This window comes from Mycetomoellerius zeteki, unplaced genomic scaffold, assembly GCF_001594055.1.
Source record: "Mycetomoellerius zeteki isolate Tzet28-1 unplaced genomic scaffold, Tzet1.0 scaffold113, whole genome shotgun sequence".
NCBI classification, from domain to species: domain Eukaryota; kingdom Metazoa; phylum Arthropoda; class Insecta; order Hymenoptera; family Formicidae; genus Mycetomoellerius; species Mycetomoellerius zeteki.
In genome coordinates this window covers 161,415-189,041 of record NW_017256051.1, presented here as the reverse complement: position 1 = coordinate 189,041, position 27,627 = coordinate 161,415, and the positions used below count along the sequence as shown (strand labels likewise).

Below are 27,627 nucleotides of genomic sequence, written 5' to 3'. Positions count from 1 at the left end.
TTACGTGTACTTTCACACAAGATTCCATATTATGGTCGGCAAGCAGTCTTCAAGGTATTAATCTCTAAAACGCGCAAGAAGATGTTTTGTGCTAAAGTCAGTTCGAAAATTCCTTAAGTTTCATATCCGATATTTATGTCACATGTACATATAAAAACGGTCTTAAATGTGTTTATCACAAATTTTTTTAGTACGATAGTAAAAATTTGATTGTTTCATTAGTTCGGTATCTATTCGCAAATCCCACAAAATTTTCAAAAGTCGTTTAGAAAACTGATCGAAAACTGGTCCAGTAAGTGAAACATAATATTCCCGAACTTTATAAGAAATTACTTGAAGATTATAATTAATTAAGAATATTAAGAAACGATAACATAATTCTTGAAGCAACAAAATCTACAACTTAAAATGGTTGATAAAAAAATTACATCGATGTTAAAAGGACAAAACATTATAATGTTGTGCGATGACTATTTGCACATAGACGGAAATATTTTTGTATCAATATATAAATAATGACGTAATACCGCTGAAATATATCGCGGTTACATGTGAGTTCTAATTACTAATTACTATAAATAAAATTTTGTTGCATCGCTCGTTATGAGAATATTAATAATAATAATAATACAATAATAATATAATAATAATAATAAATCACATCTTTGATGTTCTCATAGCTTCTTTATACACTAAAAGCACACACACATCTTTGGTTTCCTTATTATAACCTTCAATCGCGTGTATACGAAAAGATTACAAAATGTGTGACTTTAGATTTTAATTAATCCAGATCGCGTACAAATATAATATTTAATACTTTCCAAATATTGGTTTTTCACCGATAAAATTATCGATTATACTCGGTGATTCGGCAATATTCGACTCTGCAATTCACAGTTTCACAATCCACCCTCTCGCTCGCCGTTCAACAAAGAAAACAAGAGCTAAAAATCTCCATAATATCCATAACGTGATTAAAGCTCTCTTCGTAACACTTCCGTAATCCACGTTATCTTAAATACACTATGATATGCTCTAATTAACTTTTCAACCCGTTCGGCCGGAAATCATGTCAATAGACGATTTTGGTTGGAACGCTGCAAGGGAAACATTACTACGAGGAACAATCTGTTATCATAAAAATCTATTGTAGCTTTATTCTATCTAACTTTCTTTGTCGTTGGAAAATTTCGCAAACTGAGGTCCTGCGGGATTTGCTATTGGGAAATATTAATGGCAACGAATATTTAATCAAAATAATGAAAGCGTGGAAGTTTTGCCAAGATTTGACAATGCCTCGGCAATAGTTGCTTCGCAACGTTTAATAGTAATATCAGTAATAATTTTTTTAGAATAGTAATAATCGCACATATATGTACTCCTCAGAAGAGATAGCAGGAAAATAAAAGAAACGCGCAATGATCGTTCTGCCAAAATCGATCGTTACGTTATCGTGTCACTTAATGATTGTTGTTCGAAGACTTCAACTGTCTCGGCAGTTTTCGGGCAGCTTTCGACATAGAGCTTTATCGAGGACACGCGTATGGTCCGCTATTTGTCAGACGCATGCAAGAAAGAAGTCTGATGCGGATTGCACTTTAAGCACGGAATTAACAAAAACGGTCGTTCGAAACGATACCATTTGAGAAATATCTGCAAGGAAGTGCGGTCGGTAGTCTCAGCTTCTGATGCAACAACCGCGTTGCTTCGGTAATCATGCTGCGAGCAAATTCTTTATATTCTTCGGCGTGTTTTCCTCGTTCAAGTGTTTCGTGGTATAGCGGAGGGCGTTCAGAAGGCCCTCACTTTTACAAGGCGGCTGGTCCTTTAATAGTTTCACACAGCCTTTGACCTGTTAGATTTGGACCATACATAAGATCGAAGGAATGCACAGACGATAGGAGATTCTTATTTGTAACTTTTTACAATAAATATTTACAAAGCTATCAATAATATTTCTCTAGTAAAGAAATTCCTTTATAATACCTCATTATATTTTTAAGAATTTTGTCATATTTTAAATTTGTGACGAAAAATTTAGTTTTTTTTTTTTTCAAATTTTAAGTTTCTTTCAGAAATTATACAATGAGAAACCTTCATTTCTCGAATTTAAAAAAAAAGAAACATTCATCAGAAGTGCTAACGAAGAATATATTTTTCTGGTATTCTTCATATGTAAATTCTGAATAGAAGACTTGTCTAAGATTTTCAAAATTTCTCAATCTATAATTTTTAAAAGAAATTTATCAAATCTAAGTTTAAGATCTTTTTTAATTTTCAGAAATTTAAAATATGACAAATTCTTAAAAATACGAGATTGGTATTATAAGAATTATTTTCACCAAAGTGATGTTATTGACGATTTTGTAGGAAAGTTGTATTATTTATACATATATAAAATATAATATAAAAAACAAAATCAGGATTGTTAACGTTAGTTAACAAATCTTTTTTCTAAAACATTACTACAAAATTTTTTTATACTTACATCCACGTTCGAACCCTTTACAAAGGCACCTTGGGGATGTACATGATCATAGAGAATCACCAAACCTACCATAACCCTCAAGACGAAGAGCTGAGTCTCCTCTCGTTGGAATTGCGCCAACAGATTCCTAGTAGAAGATATTTCCCAAATTAGCTTCGCGAAGAAATTTCTGCTCTCTTAAGACAATTCTCTTCTCTTTGCATACTGATGGAAATAAATAGATACTTACGGGTTTTCCAACATTCGAAGACACACTTTTGCCATTGTACCAAGCGTTTCTGTAATGTTTTCCCTGGCTATGTCTTCGTTCTAAAAATAAAAAACCATAGCTTTATGAGTATAATAATTAAAAATTATGAGAATAAACGTATAATATCGTGACAATTTTGCTCCCGAATTTACAAATATTCTGAATACAAATTTTTTTATATTTATTGAAAGGCTCGCTTTTAAAAGTATTATGTTATCATGAATATTTGCACAAATTGAAGGTAGTACTCAAATATTAAATTATTGTTTCGTTATCGATTTTAATTAAAAACTTTCATGTTATATCAGGCTCGCGTATACATCCGTACCACGTTTATTTGTCTGACGATATGGTCTATATAGAGCTCGGGTAATTTAAATCGCAGGCTAGAATACCTGTCAATTTTCCAGTTCAGCAGAGCCATTATTATCGTCGACAATTTTTTTTTTCTCTGTCCGTCTTGCCATTACATCGCATGTCGATCACGTAACGGTTATTTGTCATCGCAATCAATACGAATGAAAGTTCACGATTCATTGCAACAGTGTTGAGAAATGTGTCAAGATAATTAATAGAAGAGTCTTGAAAAAATTTCAAATAAAATAGATAGGATTTAAAATGTTGATGCTATTCTTTATATTTCTCCTCTATTTCATAACATAGAAGATAAAATTGAATTGTTTATTAGTCAATCTTATATATATATATATATTTATATATGTATATAAATTTTATATTTCTTTACACATAATTATTAATATAAATCCACTTGAGAAATCATTAACAAATAATAAATTCGATGTTCTTAGATACATTGATCGATCAAAAATTATTATATCTGATTTAAATTGCGATGAAACAAATAATGTTACGAAAACAGAATTATAGAATCTAGATTTACTTCTTCAATTGATCGGAATGATTAAGGGATAAACCGAGAAACCGCCTGGATAACCGCAGAATTTCGTCTAATTGCCATCAGTTAGCATCTGGTCGGATCAATAATTGTCCGGATAACAATGGGAGGTCGTGCGGACGGGAACAATGTAGAGAGGCGATACCACTTACGTCCATCAAGAAAGTAATGGTCGCGTGACTCAGAACTCGAAGCATGGGTGTCGCGTGGGCGTAAAACAAGGACATTCGGTTAGCGAGTTCATTCCCAACAACTAGGTCCTTTTCGGCGTTGTCCTGACACGTCAGCGATGCCCTCGTCAATGTTCTACGATAGTAGCTGAAGTCATTCTGAATCGCCGGCGTTTTCATTTTATACTCGTCGAACTTCAGTACAAATTCCAATATCTCCGCCAATTGCTTCACTAGTGCCTGTTGCGTTTCCAGATGTTGCGTCGGTGAAAGGTTTCCCGAGCATAATTGTCCCAGAATTTTCGGTACGATCCTTTCTACATAAATAAAAACAAATAAAAATTATTATCGAACTTAATCCAAATTCATTTATGTAAAATGAAAATGTTGTTTGCAATTTTAAACAAGCTACATGCAGTAATTAATCAATATTAATACATGTATTATTATGTAGCTTATTACGTAATATTATGTAGTCTAAAAGTAAGCAAGTACGAAAATTAACAATATATAAAATGTTATAATATCAAGAATTGGTAGTCATAAGAAACAAATAAATAGCTAATTAATAATTTTTTTACACATTCTCTCTCTCTCTCTCTCTGTTTTTCTCGTATTAACTTTACTAGGATAATTAATAAACATCAAAATATAAAAATGCAGAAACCTAAATATTACACTTTTGATATTAATCTACTTTACACGTTTTTATTAAAAAAATATTCATTAAAAATAAATATACCGAATGTAAAAATCAGTTTTGTTCTAAAATGCTGTTTTCCACATTTTATACTTCCGATAACCACCAGTATCTATCATAATTAACTTATACCACAAATATGGCTAATAGCATTCCGCGGGTACAGGAAGAAGTTTTTCCAATATTCGATATCAAGTTTCCAAGGAGTAAAGTGTAACATCGCTACCTATAAAAAACTTATCGTTAATATGATTAATCGAGCGTACCGAGTTCCAAGGAAAACTCGTAGAATCGTTTGAGTTTCGCTACAAGAGGTGCCACGGTTAGGTATGCTTTTCGTTGACATTCCTCCGTGGGTGCCGAGATCGCCTCTCTGATTTCTTTCCCGGCTCCTTTGTAACATTGTATCTCCTCTAAAATGGACTCTGAATTTTTCAGCACTCTTTGCACCGCCTCGAACGTTTCGCGTTCGATGTCCGACGGTTGTGCATCTGTGGAACAGACAAATACGACAAATCGATAATTATCAAACAACATATGTATGTCTCTTTGTTATACAAAAGCTTTTGTTACATTTCGATATTATGGAAGATCCATTTATTTCTTTATCACGTGGAATCGTACATTGTATTGTACAGCTTTGACCAAAAGTATAAAGCATTCCCATAAAGAGATGTAAATATTCTGTCTAACAAATAATTAAGTAAGTAATAATTTCAATAGTTTGTTAATTTTTCTTTGAATTTTATTACAATCTTCTAAGAAAATACAATAAATTGAAGATGCTTTATACTTATGGCCAAGGTTATACAATTTCATCAAATATATATGTATAATAGAATCGGATTATATTATATATATTACGGAAAATATTAGTACACAGCAAATAACGCGAAAAAATGCACTTATAATTAAAATTAAAACTCTTCACGAAATATATTTATGTACGACTCACTTTCGAAATCCAAGAAGACATCATACTTCTGAGGGGTGCAACAGGTAGACTCATCTCGAGCCAAAAGACTCAAAAGCTTACCCATCGTAAGTGTATAGCTTCTTTCGATGAGAGTCACTTTACAACGTGAAAGGCATCTGCAAGTCAAAGCAATTCGGTTTACATGTTGCGAGTTTTCTTGTGATTCGACACAAATCATCATTTAATCGAACAAACTGTGGCACTAATGTTACAACATTATTCAAAAATATAAAAAAATTATTAGTTATTAGTTATTTTGATCAATTTAGAGACAATTTATGCCTACAGATCATAGACGTAGGCATAGACTGCACATTCTCTGATTTTAGCATCAGTGCTCCTTAGAAATAATTGAACGTATCAGTATTTCTCTTCAATAATTCTATCAACATCTTCAATACTTGAGAGAAAGAGAGAAAAAAGACAAAGAGAGAAAGATTATAATTCAAGCTACCTCACTCCTTTTAAACCATAATATATAGTATAGTGACAACTTCATAAGAATGAGCAGTCTATTCTTATTATGTCTCATAGTGATATAACGAATGAAAACAAATGCTATTGTATAAAGTAAACTTCTGAAATATATGTATGTACAGGGTATTGCAGTAATATATTAGACAGTTGCGCGACAGACTTTGCATAGGTAGGCACAGTTCAGTACGTAATGACGGCGTAGGTATATCATATACCGTTAAACTTACTGATTGAGTGGTTCACGCGCCTTTATACCAATAAAGTTTGCAACGTTCCAATTATGACAGACTTCAGAAAATCTACCGAGCAATCCATCGTAATGCCTAATATATATACATATTAATGCAATACTCCGTACATATATAATAAGGTCTATTGCTCCATATTATATGGATAAATTTAAGGCGGATTACGGAAAATGCATTAATAATTTATGTAGTTATTAGAATCCCGTTTAAAAAAAACTCGATTCGAAAGATGTTAGAAGCACTGAAATTAAGCCCGGAAATTCTTTAGAACATCCCGCATATCATAACAAACAATTGTAACACAATTTGTAATTGCTTTTCTTGCAAAAAGAACAAAAACATCTCACAGGTTTATATCTCACAGGTACTTGCAGAGTACTTGAAAGATAATGTGATTGAGTTTCTGCTTGAGGTTGAAACCGACGCGACGAGTGGTAACTTGTCACCAGTCCGAGACTACAATGAAATTGAAATTTCAGACTGTAGTTTGAGCGTATATATTCACTCGGAACGTATGTATATATATATATATACACATATATATATCGAACCATTAATTCCGGATAGGCGACATACGCGCACGCCTAGACGACTCGGATTAACGCGTATCCGCATCGATAACCGCGGAACAAATGGATTCTGCGAACTCGTCGACTGGGAGATGAATCTCGTTGATCATTTACAGCGAAGGGATCAACCCTCCCTCACCTGAAGCGTTCGCGAAGGGGTTCCATTTAGCTGTTTGCGCCGAGGACACCGAGATCTAACGCTGACTCACGTGGGAACGTCGCGATTACGTTTTACGCCGCGCGAACGAGAGAGCAACCACGTCTGGGAGAACCGAGTTCGCCCTTGTCACTTGCAGCGTGCAAGAGGACTTGTGATCGGCTTTACAGCTTCTAAAATTGCGAACGGCGAGATTCCATCCCGTTCCGTCGTGCCGGCGGCGTTATTTTCAGCCCGAAAGTACGTTTCGCGCTCGTCATCTTCGGTCGTCGAGCCTCTCGGTTTCTCTCGGGGAAAATGATCGTATATTGCGCAAAGACTGGAATGCTGAAGTTTCTGATTCGTATGGATATGTCACAGTAAAAGCGTGAAATTTAGTAAATATATTCTACACTTACTAGTCCATATGCATTTATGTAAAATTTAAGAAAAGTGTCAACTACAAATAAGAATATCTGTTATTCCTAATATAAATATATTCAATTATTAAAATTTATACATTTGCTACAACACATAACACATTTAACAAAGCATAACATTGCGAGTCATCTGTCACAATAATAGTATATATTTTAGTAAATTTGAAGTCACTTCCTTTTATAATGTACAATTTTTATGAAATTTAGCCTATGGAGTAATTTGATAATGCTACACTGAAAAAAAAAGATATAGTTCACATAACTAAAAATATTTAGTTGTGAGCAATATAGAAACATCATCCTAGTTATCTTTATATGATAGAAATGTGTATGATTGATACGATTTATTTACTTTGATGTGTCAACTACATCAATGTAGTTAGGCGTGATCTGGTTGTGACAACCAAAACTTGGTTGGGGGATCATTTACTATGGATAAGTTATATATCCGTATAGTTACGTCAATCATATATTATAAAGCATGATGTAATAGGAATTAAATTATTAATAAGAATTAATTTCTTGTTACATTATGCTATAAATTAAGTTGCAATTTCAAAATGCAAAAGCGACTCACCACGCTTACAATTAAAAATATGTATATGTGAAATGCCATCATTGCTGCAACATAACCCAACCTAATCATTGTACTATGGTTCAAGCAACCACATAAATAATTGTTCCATATTTTATTATTTAATCTGGTTGACATCATCAAATTTTTGTGTAGACCAATCATACTGTTTTTTTCATGCTTTATTCGAATCTGAGGTCAAAAATAAAAGATCCAAAGATACACGGAGAGAAATCATAAGGGACTCATAACCATACGAATATAATTAAAGGTTAATTCATAGTACAGCGATCTCAATAAATACATTAATCAGTCGATATGTGAAATGCAACTATACGATTATTTCTAAGTAGATATGGTCAGATGAAGCACATTATAAATTGTACGAATATTAAGTCCTCGAAATAATTGCTGATTTTATAAATTAAAATATGTTCATGCCAGGTAAAGTATCTTTTTAAGGCATACATAAAATATTATGTATGTATATACTATATGCCTACTGCAGCTTTACGTGTTTCGAGTATGCAAGTATGATCAATTTAGCCATACATATACTTCGAATAAAACGCGCCCAACCTGATTTAAACAAATGACTCATACTTGTAATCATGTTTTTGTCAACGTACATATTATGTACAAGTTGCGGCGTTATTTTGTGAGACATTTTCTGCATAATGTAAATATATATTACATTTACATTGTATTTTTCATATTGTTTAAGGACTATAGTATATCAGTGATTATTCACTGATTCATATTCTCTAAATCTGAATCAGTAAATAATCACTGATATCAGTGCCGAGATATGTTGGTAATCAGTGAATGAAATGTGAGATCCTTAACCTAATAGCTAATTTTTATTATGTGATCTACCTTGTTTTAGTGCATAAATTCAATGAATACGGTATTGGAATATTTTGAACTTTTCTGGATTTTTTTGAACTTATGCACTAAAACAAGATTAGTTAGATTATATAATAAAGATTATATGGTATAATAAAGATTATATAGTAATATCACATATATAATAAAAATTATATGGTATGATTATTCTAACCATATTCTCTTGTAGGTATTGATTATATAGTATGGCTATTCCAACCAAACTTTCTGAAGGATTGTACTATATAGTATATATAGTAGGATTATACTGTACATGTCCAACTAGTAATACGGTACAATTACGCTATTGTGACAATTTATATAAATTAGAAAAATTTGGAAATCTCAATCTAAACTGATGGATATGCTATTATTAAGAAAATTGGATTATCCATAATTGTATAGTTGCAACATTAATACGATAGTAGCTATATTAAGCATACAATATGACTGAATTAACTATATTTATATTATGGCTAATACTTCTAATCTTTTCTCTCCGTGTAGATTCAATATGACGGACAAAATTAAAAAAAATTAATTTAATTATTATGAAACTCAGTTTTAGAAAGTTTTTAATTGCGAAATATTATAATAAAGTATAACATATAAAGTATAACAACATTGATCAGTTTCTAGTTTCCTTTTATTTGAAACTCATCTGTATTACTTAAACAGTTTATTGATTTTCAAATTAACTTTCAAACTTTGATTATGAATCCTATGATCTAGGATTCTCTTTTATGGAAATCATAAAAGGCATGTAAATTGCATTTACTAGTTCTTACTCGATGCGCATGCGTAGCCTATTTTCACAAGCCTTTTTTGATTATTTATTGACTGTCAAAGGAGATAAGAATAGTCTCGGCCCATTTTTACAAGCATTTTAAACCGATTTCATCATTTCAGTTCATCCAAATTCTCTTTATTCACAAATGGCATGCAAGAAAAAGCAACGTGCCATTTTTCGCTTATCACGTCACGATTTAATACGGCTGAAATGACTACTCAGGAGCCTTAACTTTAAATTAAACATTCACGAACAGGCATAGCATTTTAATACAACGACAAAAATTTCTGATTAAAAATGAATAAAGCTCAAGGTTCATATCAATCAGAATTCTAGTTATCTCAACTAAAATTATAACGGATATAACTAGAAAATTCTGATTTGTCTATTTTCAATCAGAATTCCAATTAATGCAACCAGGCTCTTTTTTCAAGTTTAAGTTATGTGGTTGTATATCTGCTAACAATATATCTGCTAACAATTAAGGTGTTTAAATTGATGAATTTTATTTGCGTGTACTTTTACTAAATCAGGTGTGAAAATGTACGCTTTTACTAATAAAAGTTTAAGTTGCTTGTGAATACATTTACTTATCAAATTAGTATACATTTTTGACTAGTAAATATATACATTTTTATTGTGACAGATACATAGGTGATAGTTTTCATGATGATGAAGATGCGATTCGAATTTGATCGATGCAATCCGATCTTAGCAGCTAAACTTGTTTAGAAGAACAGTTATGAAAAAAAGAAAGAACTGGTTTTTCCAGTCAAACTTGATATCATTAAAAATTTTGCATCTGCTGTTGATATTAAAGATTGATATTAGAAATTTATAAATACACGAACTTTACGACTGACGAGAAATTCTTTTCCCTCAAAATAATCAATCGCCGAAGTTTTTGATACAATTGGAAAGCTGAATTTTATAAATTTCTCAAGTATTTATATATCGCTCTTTTACTTCGAAAATAACACAACTAAAAAAACTAAGTTTTCTATAGAAAGGGAAAAACTAGTTTTTAACTGGACAAAGAACTATTGTATATGATTAATCAAATAATATCGACAAAAAAAACATATTCTTTATATCAAATATCATTTTTATCATTTTTATTTTCTTACATAACCCTTCGAAAATCATTTTTTTTAATTGTGATGATTTGATGATTTTTTTTTAATCATCCTTTTCGAGTTGTGATGATTTTGACGATTTTTTAATGAAGTTAAGTTTTGATAAGAATGGATAACGTTTGTTTGGTTTATTCATAAACTTAATAAAAAACTCAAAAATTATGTTTGTTAAATTGTGTTACTTTTGAAAGTAGCAATATGTATTTTTAAAAGAATCGATAGAATAATGAACGATATATTATTATTCAAATATATTCAGTGTATAGTTTTATAAAAAAAATAGCATATTGCTATACAATAATATCCGATTGCTGTGCCATTAAACTGTAATAGCGCATTTCATCAATAACTCCGAGATGAATATCGATGTACAACGTAAATAGTCGACTTGAGCTGCAATGTAAAATAAATGTTTGCATTTGACATTCCTCGGGTGCTCTCCAATGCGGAACGTTTGAAACAAGGACTATCTGTTGCAATATTCGTTTGTATGTAGTTATTCACGATCATTTTCATTTACATATTTCCTTCTCACAGCATATATTTTTAATAAATATAAAAAAACGTACGCTTTAAAATTTTAAAAATATATCTGTGATAAACAAATATACAGTATTTTTCAATAACAACTTCGGAAAAGCAATTTAATTGCCAATAATATAGAAAGGATTCCACTATTTCCACAAGTTTCAGGGATATAGCTTCAGCCATAATATAAAGCATCCCAAAAAATTGGCGTAAACATTCTAACGAAAAATAAGTTAAAATCTATTTTATTGAAAAATAATATTGTTTTTATAACAATTTTTTTATTTTGTTATTTTTTCTTTGGCTCTTATTACCACCAGTAACCCTTTTGAAGAAATAACTTGAGGGTGTTTTGTAATTATGGCCAAGACTGTATATTAAGCTTTTCTGTAATAAACAAAAAAACACGATAGAATAAGCGGGAAAGCAATTATTTACGTCAAAAGTCATAATTTGCTGCTGAAAGAAAACTTGCGTTGTTGTAAAATTTCACAGCCTTGATGCATTACAATTAAAAACGTATAAATACACTTGCCGCGTCGTTCACATGAATTGTTAACGAGTTCCACGACATCTCTACCTACCTACGCTAATATCCACAATAAGACTGCTTGCGAATTCCAACCTAACGCGACATTCTCATATCATTGCACTAAAACAATAAACCGACAATTCGTCCAAAACAATTTTCCCAGTTTCGATGCCGAAACTACCGTGCATTACGCAAACGACGAGTAGAGTTCAAAGAACTTGCACATCAATAACTTCAAGCGTCTCCCTGACTGATTGATGATGCAACAAAGTTATTGTGCAAACACACACATACACACACATAATTTTTAGACTACAATTACAGTATTATGAAAATTTCAATCTCCAAAACATCACTTTAATTTTTATCTATAATCAATGAAAAACTGACTAATTAAGTTTCTAAAAAACAAATATTTTCGAACAAATCCGATTTAGATTAACTTTAATCTCGGTTTAACTTACTTCCTTATCTTTTGCTTTTTTGGAATTTTAAGAATTTGAAAAAAATAAAGAGTAAATTAAATCGAGATTAAAGTTAATCTACATTAGAAGGTAGAAATGAATATTAAAAGCCAGTTCCTCTATTATCTACATTTACCAATATATGTTTATCTTCCATGTTTTCTGAGATTAGAAATGGATAGAAATAAAAGTTCGGTCCAGCTATATGCTTAAAGTTAATGTAAACAAAACAGTAACATTAAGGAACAACGTCGCTGAATCAAATGCATAGAATATTTACAGTGTCACAGATTGACGAGATCGTTGTGATGTTTGCCATCTACTTTCGCACGAGCGGCTGGCTCGCCATCAGGAACTCGAATCGTAGAATCCTAGCAGCTATTTACGAGGACACGCCGCGAATCCCGAGTGGCGTTAATCGCGTAACGTTTGACGGGCTCACCGTCGCGGAATCGCGGTGTAATCGGCGCCGACGGCGCGAACACATGACGGCGACAGGTGCACGCTGAACGGGACGCCGGTGGGAGCGTCACGGGGTCAACGGGCACGCGAGATGGGTGCAACAACTGTCATCCGGTGGCCGGCCATGTTGTAGGTCGGGGGGTTGCTCGTGCTAGGAGTGCGAGTCCTTCCCTTATTTGGTAAAACGGCGGCGGCGACGGCACGCTCGCGCGCGCGGAAAATCGATGGGGGTTGCTTCGCAGCGAGGATAGCGAGATGGCGCTTGAACGAGAGGGGATTGCCAAACGAGTATCGAAATATTGCTCGTGTAAATTTAGAAGCGGTAAAACAAAAGGTAACTCGAGGCAACGATTTATCGAACGTAGAAGAAGACAATAGATACACAAGAAGATTGAATCGATAATAAGAAGGCTACGAAGAATCACGATCCGAAAAGTTACGTAGGGGACTGTAAGCCGCACTCCGATATCGATATCAAGATATATTTCAGAGGCTTCTTCCTGTGAATCTGTCACGATAAATTGTAGAACTTATTTGGCTACTTTACTTTAACTGCTGAGCAAAAAAAAGGTCGCGCCTAGAATTTTCGTAGAAAGATTTTAAACTTTCATAAAGGGATATTCTTTTAAATTAGGAACAAATATGCAATTTGATATTAAACTAGAAATTCTGATTACAATTTTATATAGAGTTAAAAAAGAAAAAAGTTTCTTTATTAAAATTGGTTTATTCATATTAAAAAATTATACAATTTGTATTTGATGTTAAATTTTTAATAAATAAAAACTGAATATTTTCCTTTTCTTCTGAAAACACCGAGGATGACGCACACAACTCCTGCGGCGCTTTTGTGCCGCTAGTCCTCAAACTAATATCTTAGTTTTAATATTTATTCAAAAGCTATATTTTGAGCTCATTTAACATTGCAGCCAAAAAGCTAACACGCATTTAGACACGCCTACATTGATCTATTTAACGAAGATACTCTGTACAGCGATCGATGTACTTTCACGTAATGAAGTCTTTGATACGAGAGGAATGGTAGCGCACACAATCTCTCTCTCTCTCTCTCTCTCTCTCTCTCTCTCTCTCTCTCTCTCTCTCTCTCTCAACTGCGAATAATAGAATACACAATGGAACATTTGGAGAGCTGAAACGAAGTTTCGTGCACGTTATCGATTCTACGATGTATTCAATAGATTGATTCACCGTCCGACCTGAAAGAATTGATATCCCTTGCGAGACCGTTATCCCAGATAATAATAAGATTGGTACACGTGCGGGAGATGGATATAAATGCAGAGTGGTCGATACCACGTGCCTTGCACTGTTACTATCGGCACTAATACTACTACTTACTTATTTCACGGACCAACGGGGTGACGTCGACGTCGCGTAAGGGTGACCGACGTCGCTCGGGGTGGACCAAGTCACTCGGGGGAAAGCTAATCGAATTAGCATTCGCATCGCTCGGCATCGCTCTAGCTCGCACCAATGCTTTTGTGGGTCAACGCTCGTCGTATAAACAGACGTCTTCGGCGTGACCGACTTCGATTTTTCATGCCGCATGGAAATGTCGCGGTAGCGATCTCCCGAAGAGGGCCGGGGGTGCCCTATGACCATTAACTTTTCCACTATAATTAATTGACGTTCGATTCCGTTTCTCACGCAACAAAGAGGATTATAAAGAATGCTTTTATAAATAGAATTTTCGAGCGTTTCTGTATCAATGAGAGAGAAATTACTAAAAAGAGGAATTTCTATAGAAAAATAAATGACTTGATAGTGATTTGTGACTTGATACGATTTGTGTTATACATAAATGTCATCTGCAACGTTATTCCTTATAAATTTGATAGATTTTTAAAAAGAGGATTGAATCACACATTTGTATTAAAATTTTTAATATAGAATTTTAATAGTGAATGATAATATAATATTTAGCGTTATTAGAATAAAAACATAGGATGCATTCTGTTACTAAGTATTGAAAACCTATAGTTCACGTAATGTATATTATAAATTTTCAGTACTTGCAGTGAATAACGAAACGCAGCCATACATATCCTTATAAATATATTTTTGAATTTATATAATGAAGCAAATATAGAGTGGTATTTTATTTTTTTGTTCTTCAGTTGAGATTCTCATGAAAAATAAATAGTATTTAATTATTCTCTTCTTATGTATATTTGAACATTGATTCCCAAAATATCTTTAATTAGAAATAAAACTAGGTCTTAATCCCTTTTATCCAAAAGTAGATCATTCTAGAAAATTTATTTTCGATCTATGAATATTACATTATTCTTGAGTATTTTATAAGTAAAAAATTCCAGTCTATGAACAGAATCATGAAAGAGAAGATAAGCTCCTTTTTTTATTTGACAATGAATACACGTCAGTTTTGCTTTTATATTCTCTTTGTTTAAATATCACATACGTGACATTCAACTAATTCATTTTTTTACTTAAAAATATAATGCATGTATATTAAAAGATTAACAGTCTAAATATATTATATTAAATATATTATATTACTAATGCATATACATTTCTCTTTATATATATATATCTTTTAAATTAAATATTTCAAAATACATATTGGTAGGTAAGCCTCTCCAATTGATTAAAATAAAGTGTATCAAACCCTCTTGTTATGTACAGCCAATTGTACATATTTGCGGTGACGTGTGTTCACAATTGCAATGGACGACTTAAATGCCGTTGCGGGGAGATTTTTGCACTTCTTTCAATACCACGATTGGATAATCGTCGGAAATTGTGGGCGAGGATAATCGACGCCTATTAAAGGCCTTTTTGTGCATCAATTCCAGCAAATCAATTGAGATCTCCCCATCGTTATACACAACCCTCTGGCTTGACATCATCTCTTACGCATCTATATGATACGTCGCAATAATTTCACGAACTGTAAACCCCTTATGTATTTATCAAGAGCCGCTCTGCAATAATTTGAGCTCTTTAATTTTTAATATAATATCAAGTACAATTTTTATTATAGACAAATGAAATTCATAATTGTTGAAATAAGACTTTCTGTTAGTGCAAAAGTTATTGTCTTATATTAAAAAAGAACGTTCCGAAAAATATTTAATTTTAAAATTATTAATGCATGCAAAAAATATAAAAAATTCGTTACACGCGTTTTTATAAGAAGAAAACAAATACTTCTGTCATACAAAATAAATATAAAAGAGAAGGAAATCTTTTTTATCTAAATACGTCAAAGCGTCGCGTCGTATACGATATAAATGTCATCAGGCGTAGCTTCACAAAAACTATCGTTAGTGACTTGTGTCTTCAATATGTAGTACGGACAGAAAAAAGGGCCGTATTTCTTTAAAGAGGATATACCAAGATTAATTTTTCATTGAAAATATCTACATATTCCATCTTTACCATGTTAATGAACATCGCAATAATTAAAATTTCGATGTTAATTACGGTATGCTAAGAAGGAAGAAAGTTGCACTACATCTCCATCAGTGTTGGTTGACTTCGTTCATAAATATGAAGCATAATTTGCCTTTTAATATTCAGTAGTTTAAGGCTAAGTTACCGAAACAATTTCAATAATTTGTCATCCTTCATCTTTGGAAAAAATGCGTTCGGCAAAACTTTTTACATAGCATTTGTATACAGTAAAAACATTTTGTTAAAATTTTTGTTGAATTTTTAATATATTCGAGCATTAATTTAACATTAATGTAATTGTGTTATTTCAATATTTCGTATTAAATGGATATTCAACATTTCTTAGGCCCAGTTTCACAACTCATTGTTAACTCTTAATCAAGGTTCAATTTATTTCCAACTGTAATAATATAAGTACAAATAAAAAAGATCTTCTATTACTTCAACTATAAAGGATCAAATTTGTTGAAACAAATAGCATGCTGCAGAAGCTACAAAAATTGATGTGTGATATACTCATTTCGTTTTCAAAATATAGAAACCAGCGAATTTATTTCGATTATCCTTTTATTAAAAGATCACGAATTAAAATATATCTTAATTTCCATTTCTCTTTGAAATAACTAGGCGCAATTGTTCTCGCATCATTGTTCCAGTCACGATGTCACCCAGACAAGGACTGATGTGGTCCTGACATGCCGAACACCGGCACGCATTAGTGCGCGTACTTAATATGGTAAACGTGCACGCGGCTAAAATGTCATCGAGGCACGCAAGAGACACAGTGCGTGTCCCCAGTCCCCACGAGGACACAACGTGCTCTTTAAATCATATACGTGCGCGCGCGATACGTAGAACATCTTCGTGGCCTAAGCGTGACTCTCAGCAGTCTCAGCCTCCCTCATGGTATGTGACCCTGCCCCGTTTATCGATGAAGCGGAGTAATTATCGGGGTTGACGAGCGGAAACAAGAACTCCATACATCCAATAAATAAGGAGGACAGAGGGGATGTATTGCGGTGCCGTGTAGTATAACCGGCTTTTCGCAAGAAAGTTCGTAAGAGCAGTTTCGAATCGAAGAGAGAGTAACGGCGTGTTTTCGACTTGCTGAAAAGGCAAATTGCACGATTCTTGCGGATTAAAGATAGTTATTGGAATCCCACGAGATATCGTAACTCACTTACGGCAGTGATTTCAAAGACTACTAACACAGGATCCACTACAGTGCATGGATGAAAAGAATCTCTTTGAGGATGTCCTCAAAGGAAATTCATTATATTCGTGCTGTTGACAAGCTCTAGATAAATACGATAAAAATATAAATAAGGAACTACAAGAAAAAATGACTGCTCCTTTTTTTCATAGATCTGACAATTAAGAGATTGTTATTTATTAATTTATATTATAATTAGGAAATTTGTATTAAATTTAATGTATTTCACGCGGGATTTAAACGATCCGTCCAAATTTTTCTGTTATTTTAACACAAGATAAATATGAAAATAATATAAAAATATTATTTTAGAAACACGTAAATACTGATACAATTTAAAAGTAAAAAAATTATTGAACCATATTTTTTTTAACAAAATTAATATTTGTGACATGTTAAATTAAGATTTTATTCATTTTTTTTTCTCTTAGAATTTATATTTAAAATACATTTTTTTATATTTATCTATATATTTTAAATTGTGTTATTTTGACACTAAGAAATGTTGAACATCAAAAAATTTAACACAAAATATTTTTTTTTAAATAACAAAATTATTTTATATTAAATTAACATTTGGATATACTGAAAATTTACGCAAAAATTTTAACAAGGATTGGTCGGAACACATATAAATGTTTTTAACCATATAACATCTTCAAAGATGGATTTAATAAAACCTGCTGGTATCGTTGTTTATTTGATTACCAACTTAATATTACGGGATTACATCTCCCTAAACGATGAGACATTCTCTCACGTTCTTTATACGACAATCGTATAGCGATGACAGTTATGCACCGTTTCTTTTCCGTGGCAATTCAAAATAAACAATAATGAGAATAAAAATAGTTAAGTAGTCATGAAAACGTAATTCATACCGGAGACTGCTAATTAATTAGGAGGCTATGAGTTCAAACAGCACATGAATATTCGCGAAATTAAACATGAGAGAAGAATGCAAATTGTAAAGTTAATGACATAATATATGTTATTATCATTCTCAACGAATATTAAAGATATAATTTATTTGTTACGATTTATGTGCAATGCAATCTTAAAAGTTTTAAATAATCTGAGAGATGAGGTGAATAAAGACTCAATCAATGTTAATAACACATTTGTCTTTTGCATATAAATTTAAATGCAAGTTATATTATTATCAAATAGTACTTTTAAACTACAAAAATGACATTTTATTACTCCGAACAAAAAAAAATGCGACTCTGCGATCGCTAGAAGTCTAGAGTTTAGATTGCAGCATTTTTCTGAATGCTTACGCCACTGGCAAAGCAGGGGGGATATCGTCATATCCCGGACGAAGACAGGAAACCTCCAAGTAAAATCCCCCTCCGGTCGTACGCACGTATGCGTCAACGAGCATCGGCGTACGTTTGATTGTAAATGAAAGCGGGAAAGAAGCGATGCAAGCGAAAGCGGAGCGGTGAATAGCGAAAAATGTACGATTATTGCGAATATTTCTTATCGATGATGGAGAAAGCGATTGCTCGATTCAAAATGAAAGCCTGAAATATTTAATTTAAATATTCGATTTCGTTCAAAATATCGATTTAGTTATATTAATTAAAAAACAAACAATCGATTCTAAAAGGATGAGGGATATTAAAGCGTACGCCTCTATTCAGTAGAAACGTTATTAGATTCAAGAAATTATAGTCATAGATGTATACGACGGAATGTTAACTGTCATTTCAGTATTATCTAAAATTATATGAACGTCTTAAACATGAAAGCAATAAATTACGCTGAGATTGACCCAGAAAATCGAAAATTGCGGCACAAAGTGGATTCGTAATTGGAGAGAACGGCCCGCGTGGCACTATAGAACATTAAAGTTCTGACTGCACGCACGGTTGCTGTGGTCTAATTTCACACACACACACACACACACACACACATATATATATACACACACACTAAGCCTGCATTTGTGATTCCAGGGACATGGTATCCGTTTCAGTACCCTTAACATTAAGCGCATGACGTAACGCTGATAGTTGCCTTATCTTACAGCTGTCAAATAGATAAAATTTCGTCCATTCTATATTTCATCGCAGAGCGCATCAATGAAAGATATTATTTTTTATTACGCTCATAAATGAAAGATACAGTAGCTGTCAAAAGTTTCCTGCCAACATAATTTTACCATAATTTTTGTCAATCTATTCTTTAGTTTGTTATAAGTTAATGAAATTCTTGTTATACTTATAATCTATTTAAGAATACGATATTTTAAATACTAGTATATATTAAGTATTTGTATAGCTAGATCTTTATTTGTAAAGATTCTTTATCTGAGCAATATAATAAAATTACTCATTGACCGGAAACTTCTGACAGCCACTATAATTCAAATCATTGTTGTCCAAGCTTCGATTTTCAATGCGTATATTAGAATATCAATCAATTTTGATTATTATTGGAATGCAATTTGCTGAGAACAACAGCTTCTTTAGACAAATTTTACAAGCATTGTTTTATACGATGAATTATAACAAGAATGATTTTGTTAAAGTATCTAAAAATTTTAAGCTAGATACACATCTGAGAATATTTTGTTGTATGCAAGAAACTCAATGCCGTAAAAAGTTTTGATATCCTAGCAATCAGTTTCAGTGTCCTTATACATAATTATTTCAATTGTCCAAATAAAATTATCTTCAGCTTTACATCTATAGCTGAATTTTTAGATACTTTAATAAAACCGTTGTTTCTATGTGGTTATCTTAATATGTAAAACAGATAGTTTATGTATTCTGTTCGAACTCGCGTTACAAGTGTTTTGATACTTTTCGTATCGTTCTCGTGGTAAATGTATCGTTCTCTGTGGTAAATGTAGATCAGGACAAACATTTGAAATTCTTTGATATCCATAATGTATTTTTCGAATCAATAAGTTCGTCGATTACATATGTATAATATCTGTTTCTATAGCTGAACTAGTATAAACTTTTGGAACTTAAAGTGAAATAAGTATATATTTGATGTTTGATGAAGCGAAAAAGAAAGTTCTAGTGCAGTTTAGTGCATGAATAAAAAACAGATCTGTATATTTCGTCGGCGCTAATTTCGCAATGTTTTATTTTTCGAATATTTTCGAAATTGCCAGGCATTCCACCTTTTTCGCTCGCTCGTCGGTTATTGCGTAATATTGTAATATTGTAACATATATCGATGTATATAATCCCTTATATCCTCCAATGCTGAAATTAAAATAATGACACGCGTCACAAATCTTTTTTAAACTTCCTATTTGCAACTAAAATATGTTTTTAAAGTTCTTATCTCTTCTAGTTTATTTCAAATAGATATATCTTGTTTAAAAGAGTCCAAAAAGTTGAAAGAATAAACATTTCGAGTTAAGTATATTGGCCGTATTATTAATTTAATTTCATATTTTTATTACATCTCATAGATGTGATTTTAAATTAAATTACTCGTATTTATATTAAAATCTTACAGTTTCTTTTATTATAAGATATTTTTCGTTATAAGATAAATGATCTCAATCAATGAACTTTCCTGGCAGAAAATTAACGAGCTGAACGGCACATTCAGAAAATCGATTTTCGCCTGATTTATATTCATACGATGCGGAATTTTCGATGATACCATCCGATCGATGAAACATGCCGACAGCAGTTGATGAATCCGCGCTTATGCTTTCCCCTTTACGTTCCTGGCGAACGATCGAATGACCTACTTGCTAATTGTCGGTAGGTGCGCCCACGCTCTAATTAACAGCAAAGATCGATGTGGCAATTAAATAATTCACGATTGACATACAGCCAACAACAAATGTGTAAAGTTGTAATTGAGTATCAATTTGTAATTAATGAAATGATTCAGTCGACGCATTTTATGGAAGAAAATCTTAATCGAGAAGTAAAGTCTCATCCTTTATATACGTAGATTATTTGCATGTTGATGTTTTAATCGAGAGAAATGGAGCGAATCGTAAAGACAGCAGGATACTCGCAGAAAACAAACGTTGTCACGTTGTTTAAGAAAGTGACGAGTATAACATCCGCCATCGTTGCATGATTACATTTGCAACAGACTTATGGGCGATTATGCGTCAAATGCAGTTTCCAAGTTCAAACCCTCCGTCGTAGGAAAGCTAACAGGAAAATCGTCTGGCTGTTCCACGTTGCCGGTGATATTAATCGCTTTAGCAGATGCGACCGTGTCGCGAATGATATGCGACCCCGCTCGAATCAACCCGTTAGTTTCAAGTTTCACGGTTTTCTTCGCAGTAAAATAAAAATTTTTGTTTACAGAAGCAGCAATCGTTTGACGTAAATTCACTCTTGTTTTTTCACGTTAACACAATAACAGATTCTCACATTTAACCGGCGATTGTAAGCACTAATAATATTTTGAAAAAATATAAGAACTACCGACATATAGCTTTGAATATTTCTGGAATTATGCGAATTATATTTAGAAAATATTTTTATTTTATTGATATTCCAAGCACGAAAAATATTTTAACATTTAATATTACTAATAAAATAAAAATTTATTGATGTATAATACTATCAGTATTATCAACTCAAAATGTTTACTCTTTTAATTCTTGAAGACTCTTTAAACAAGTTATATTCATCTATTTAAAATAAACTAGAAAAAATAAAAGCTTACAAAGCTTTTATTTTTTCTAGTTTATTTTACAAAGAACATATTTTAATTACAATTGGAAGTTAAAAAGAAATTTGCGACGAGTGTAAAATGGGATAACATTGATCCAAGTTTTCCAAAATACTTAGACAACACATATATTCAAAATTAAGACACAAGACGTTTCAGAACGTTTTTAAGACGTCTTATATTCAGATAACATGTATGCTGTCTGGGCATTGTCAAAATTTGAGCTAAAATTACCCTATTTTATGATAATAGGTTTTATGTTGGAAGTAACTAACTACATTGTTAGTGCACCGTATCTTGATTTCTTATTCAAATATACTGTAAGAACAAAAAACATTATCTCAAGTACTTGTACATCCATTATGTTTCTATATATTCAGATGATAAATATGAAAACATTTTATTATTTTAGTATTTTATCGTATACCAAAAAGCTTTCAGACTATTTAATAATTCAAAGAGTTTTCTTCGAAGAGATAAAGTCTTACTTCGGTCTAAGCGGTACTTGGTACTTATCAATAATATTCATGTGTAAATTTTCAAATATATTTTTCAGTTCTATAAACTGTGAGTCGATTCAGTTTATTAATTAAACTTAAAACGCAGTTATAAACTAAAGTTGAAAATAATACAAATCATATTGTTCGTCAATCCAATAATAATAATAATAAGCATCTTGAAACATTGCAAAATTTTCAACGAATTGAATCGGCGCGTAATTTATAAAACTGAAAAATATATTTATAAATTTACATATAAATATTATAAACATCTGCTTCAAATGAATATAAAATTCTTTCTTTTATTTATGTTCTTATCGTATGTTCGTATCGTGTTATTCACTTATCAGTCCATTTTCCACTTAATATTGTTTGTTCAGAAAGCTTTCATATCATTGTCAAGACAAACCGCCGTCTCATTTTTGAGATAAAAGTTTTATTTATTGCTTCTCGTCATACGCTTCACCAAACTATAAAAGCACCTTCATATACCATACTCTAAAGTTTCGATGTTCTTGAAAGATCTTGCACGGTGCGTCTCAAGATCGAGAGGCTGAAAGGATGATTAACATTGTTGTTTTTTCTTCATCACACAAAAAATTAACAAAGATTTACTGGAAGGATTTACTTCAATCACACACCGTGTTACGAATATTATACATATTTTCCGTATTATACATATTTTTGGTTGTGGTGTTACTCCTGACAATAGTATTCAATACATTTGTGAATGTATATGTAACGAAGACGTCAGTGACTCCTGTTCTGATAATGCAAGAAGTTTTACCTAACGACCCTCGTTTGTACGCGGACTGTCAATCGAGTTTTCTACCGAAGATCATTGAAAAGGAAGAAGATAAGTTAATTCAAAGCAAATCGCACAAAGATCAAGACTCGACGATAGAAATGCAAAAGAAAACGTACTTGGAAGTTCCTCCCAAAGTGAAAATATTTTTGCTCAATGAAGGAAATTATTCACCAAAAGTAATCGATCAGCCCACTTCTTATACGGATCATAAACTCAAAACCAATATCATTGAATCAACTGAAGCTCACAAATTCGAGATTAATACAACAAAACCAAACGAAAATAAAAAATCCGAAATCAATATCACTGAAATAACCGAAAATCGCAAACTCAAGATTAATACCACTGAACTAATCAAAGATCATAAACAATCTTCGCTATCTTTCAATTTGTCGTCTACCTTTGAAAAGTTGAATAAGTTTCGTGATTTAGATGTCAGCAAAACGTACTTGAAAGTTCCTTCCAAAGTGAAAATATCTTTGCTCAATGAGAGAAATCATTCATCGAAAATAATCGATCAGTCTACTTCTTATACGGATCATAAATCCAAAATCAATACTATTGAATCAATTGACAATCGATTCGATGACGCCAGTACATTTCTCAATGTATTAATACATGAACGTCCTACAGATTACTTTACAACCTTGAATATACCCTTAATAGATCTCTTATTGCCAGAAGGATTTAATATGTCTGACAAATTTTGGAAGAAAGAAGAATATTCAAAAGATTTGAAGGATCCCTGCGATAAAGCAAAAGAGACGACCGTCCTTCGATTTCAACTTAACATTATAGAAAATATTAACTATTCGAAAGTAATTGATGAAGTAGACGCATGCTTGAAAGATCTGGAGCTTCGTATTAACAATCAACGATAGACAAACCCAAAGGCCATGGCACTTGATACTGCAAATACTCCAAAGTATTTTTTAATTAATAGTCTATTAATAAAATTCTTTCTTTCGATTGGTCAATTAATTACTTCGAAACATTTATAATGTCGCATCTACGCTGAGAATCAACCAAAGATTACTCGAGAGTAATTAAATTCTAACTAACTGAAGATCACAAACAATCTCTATTTTTCGATTTGACGCTCAAAGGTGCACGAAAAGTAAAAATGTTAAATAAGTTTCTTAAGCCATTAGATATGGATACATATTTATCAATATATTATTAATAAATAAATGTACTAATTTTATTTTAAGGTCCTCCAAAATGGCTTTAGCAGATCTTTCGTTGCCGGAAGAATTTCATAACTTTGAAAAATTCTGGAAGAAAGAAGAGTATTGGAAAAATTTAAAAGGTTCAGAAGATTCGGAGGATAAGATTCTCTATGATAAAGTAAGAAGGACGAGCGTTTCCAAGTTTAAAGCTTACGTTGTATTAAATTGGAATTATTCGGAAATAATTGATGAAATAGAAGTAAGATCTGCTTCTTATTAAACAATTAACATACAAAAATTGAACAAAAACTATGTGTATATAATCGGTCTAATCCAATGTCGATCATGAAATCGACCACGGCATCAACGTTAAAGAATAATTAAAAAAAAAACCTTCTGGTAATTGCTAAATCTAAAAATAAAAATAAGACTATGTGCAGCCGTAGAATGAGATCGCGTGCATTTCACGCATTGTATTTGTGCGAAAATTAATTCGTCAAGATATTATGGTAGAACTAACCGCAGGAATTAGCTCAATGTAGATAAATTTTGATTTACTTATCTTAATTAATTGTTTCCTACTTTATCTTATTCGGCAGAAGTAATTAGGTTCTAGATTACTTGTTCTTTTTCATATCGAAATAGATAAGAAAAAGAACAAGTAATGTAGAACCTTTTCATTATTTTGCAGAATCGGTGCATCAATTTTCTATTAATAAGGTTTGTTTCTGTAATTATATTAACTTTCTAATATCTTTAAGGTTGTATTAAGTGTAAAGTCTTTCTACAAAAAGTGACTGGAATGGGAAATTTATACTTTCTGTATAAAAACAAATATTATATACACCTGAAATAATTTAATAAAATTCATTATTTCTCTATATATATATATTTAACAATATTATTATATAGTTTAAATAAAAATTTTCTCATTTTATTTTAATTTTTAATTTTTAAAAACTAATGTCTACTTCATATTGTAATAATTTTTTATTTAGATTCTAAATCGAGGTCAAATTTTTTTATATTTTTATATTTTTATATTATTATATTTTCAAATACATGTATAAAAAAGTAATGTTTTCGAAAAGTAATTTTTTTATTTTGTTTAAATAAAGAAATACATGTAATACATCCCCTTAAAGAGAGTAAATGTGTGTGTGTGCGTGTATTGTGTGAAGGAAGTTTTTTAATTAAAATCGAGAATAAAATGACAATGAGAAGTTTTTCTCTTTAAACTTAAATTTTTCGCAGAACGAGTAGGAGAAACTTGAAGATATTATCGATCATTTATCACTATGTTATTTTAAGACTAAATTTACAATTCCGCGTGTATCAAGTATAACTTGATTTCTTTTGCTTTCGTGTCTTATCCTTCGCGTGCCCGAGGTGATGTATTAGGATTTATCTCTATGTGAAAATTAATTCCACGAAGGTGTGTTATACATATAAATCCTACAAATCGTTGAATATGCAGAGATTGCGGAACTGAGAAACGATATGTCATCAAGTAAATCGTGTGCGAATCATTCAAGCGAAAATTATATGATCGAGCAACTTGTCGATTACTATTCAGGGGTACAATTTCAAGTTCGTGAATCACTCGCATTTATTATTACGTTCTTTATAGCATTGAAAGATTTTTATCGTGATATACATATAACGGAAGTGGTTTTTTTATATTATATAAAAATAACAATGACAATGTAATCGCTGATCCAATGTTTAATTACGACTTGTATGTTACTTTTCTAAAAATTTATAACGGAATAAAGACGTATTATTTTGTGGCTTCCTTAAAAGTGAAGCCAAGAGCTGGCTAAAGAATTATCACGACATGTTTTTAAAAATATAATCCGTTTTTTAATCGGACACAACAACACGAAGAATTTGGGACTTTCCAAAAACAACAGAATTTCCAAAAAAATTATTTTATCGCATTTCAAGATTTACATTAGTCAATTAAAATTTTATAATCTCAAAACTACGCGCGAACATGCTTTTTGTTATTTTTAAAAATAAATAAAAAAAACTGATAAAATAAAGAAAATAGATAAAGTAAAGAAAATAGATGTATAAAATAAAATTAAATAATAATTAGTTATTCATAAATGATTAAATAATTAGTTATTTTATAAGTAATTAAGTAATTATCTCATGAGCTTATAAAATTTTTTAAATGAAATACTTAAAGCTTATAAAGTAATTTATATCGAGTGTTACATTATCGTCACAAATAATTATATCATACTTCCTTTTGAATCATACATATCTCGTACGTCCCAACCGTAACCTTTACAATTTATCGTTCAAAACAGCACGTATTCGTTCAAAACACACGTATTCGTTCAAAATAGCAAACTCACGATATTTGCGCATGATATACATATAATGTACGAAGAGAAAAAAATTGATTTACCTTTAAACGAAGCGAGACGAACCGTAGCATTGTTACAATTGAGTTATTAAATGAGACAAGATTAGACCCGTACACAAGCAGTCAAACGCATCATTTTTCTTTGTTGCTTAATGTGGATTTCCGGTATCCTTGGCCGGACAGGAAACCACCAAGCTTCCCGAAAAGGACGATCCTCGCTTCGTAGCCGCGAAAAAGTTTCGTGTCGCAGCAGATAAAGTTTTATCACGCACACAGACCACACACAGCGTGCCCGTGGACTATCGCAATAATGGTTTCCTTGTGTCTGCCAACGGTCAACCTTGTCTCTAAATGTTTACTCAAACGTACGCGAGCGTGTTTAAAATCGTCAGTCCCATCGATCAAACCGATTCACCACCGCTGCGCGCTTCTCTTTCGCGAAGAAAAGTTTTAAAATACGACCGTGATGATTTATCACGCTTTCGCGATGAATTTGTTATCAGAGAAAACTTTGAATGATGTTTTCTCAATTTCAAAATCAAGACATCTGTAATTTACCTAATATTTAAAAAACGGGAAACCGAGAAAGGTCGTAAGCTCAACGCTGAACTTTTGAACTAACGGTAGAACCGCGAATTCGGTCTAAGTGCGGCGATCGATTTTTCGAAAATACCGCGGCGGCCGACTGTATTTTTTTTTTATTTATA

At 31.9% G+C, this 27,627-nt stretch overlaps 1 protein-coding gene across 3 annotated transcripts; it reads right to left on the bottom strand.

Moving 5' to 3' along the window:
• Positions 1–340: 340 nt before the first annotated feature.
• Positions 341–27,473, bottom strand: LOC108728108 (protein FAM49B). 3 transcript variants are annotated; one of them, XM_018456484.1, is made up of 7 exons: positions 26,963–27,473; positions 5,483–5,619; positions 4,794–5,018; positions 3,810–4,144; positions 2,721–2,800; positions 2,492–2,618; positions 341–1,855 (listed from the first exon to the last, which is right to left on the bottom strand). In XM_018456484.1, exons 2-7 carry the CDS (start codon positions 5,565–5,567, stop codon positions 1,718–1,720), a joined length of 990 nt encoding a protein of 329 aa, XP_018311986.1. In that variant the 5' UTR covers positions 5,568–5,619; positions 26,963–27,473; the 3' UTR covers positions 341–1,717. The 3 variants fall into 3 exon arrangements, with proteins under 3 accessions (XP_018311986.1, XP_018311995.1, XP_018311977.1); XM_018456493.1 differs by lacking the exon at positions 26,963–27,473 and adding an exon at positions 12,563–12,868; XM_018456475.1 differs by lacking the exon at positions 26,963–27,473 and adding an exon at positions 6,937–7,015.
• Positions 27,474–27,627: the final 154 nt, after the last annotated feature.

Excerpts from the sequence above, each read along its gene's own strand:
- LOC108728108 (XM_018456475.1), bottom strand. The coding sequence starts at position 6,962 with ATGGAACCCCTTCGCGAACGCTTCAG. Across the intron at positions 2,801-3,809 it reads CCATTACTTTCTTGATGGAC|AACGAAGACATAGCCAGGGA; the intron begins GTAAGTGGTATC and ends TTTTATTTTTAG. Across the intron at positions 1,856-2,491 it reads TAAAGGGTTCGAACGTGGAT|GTCAAAGGCTGTGTGAAACT; the intron begins GTAAGTATAAAA and ends CAAATCTAACAG.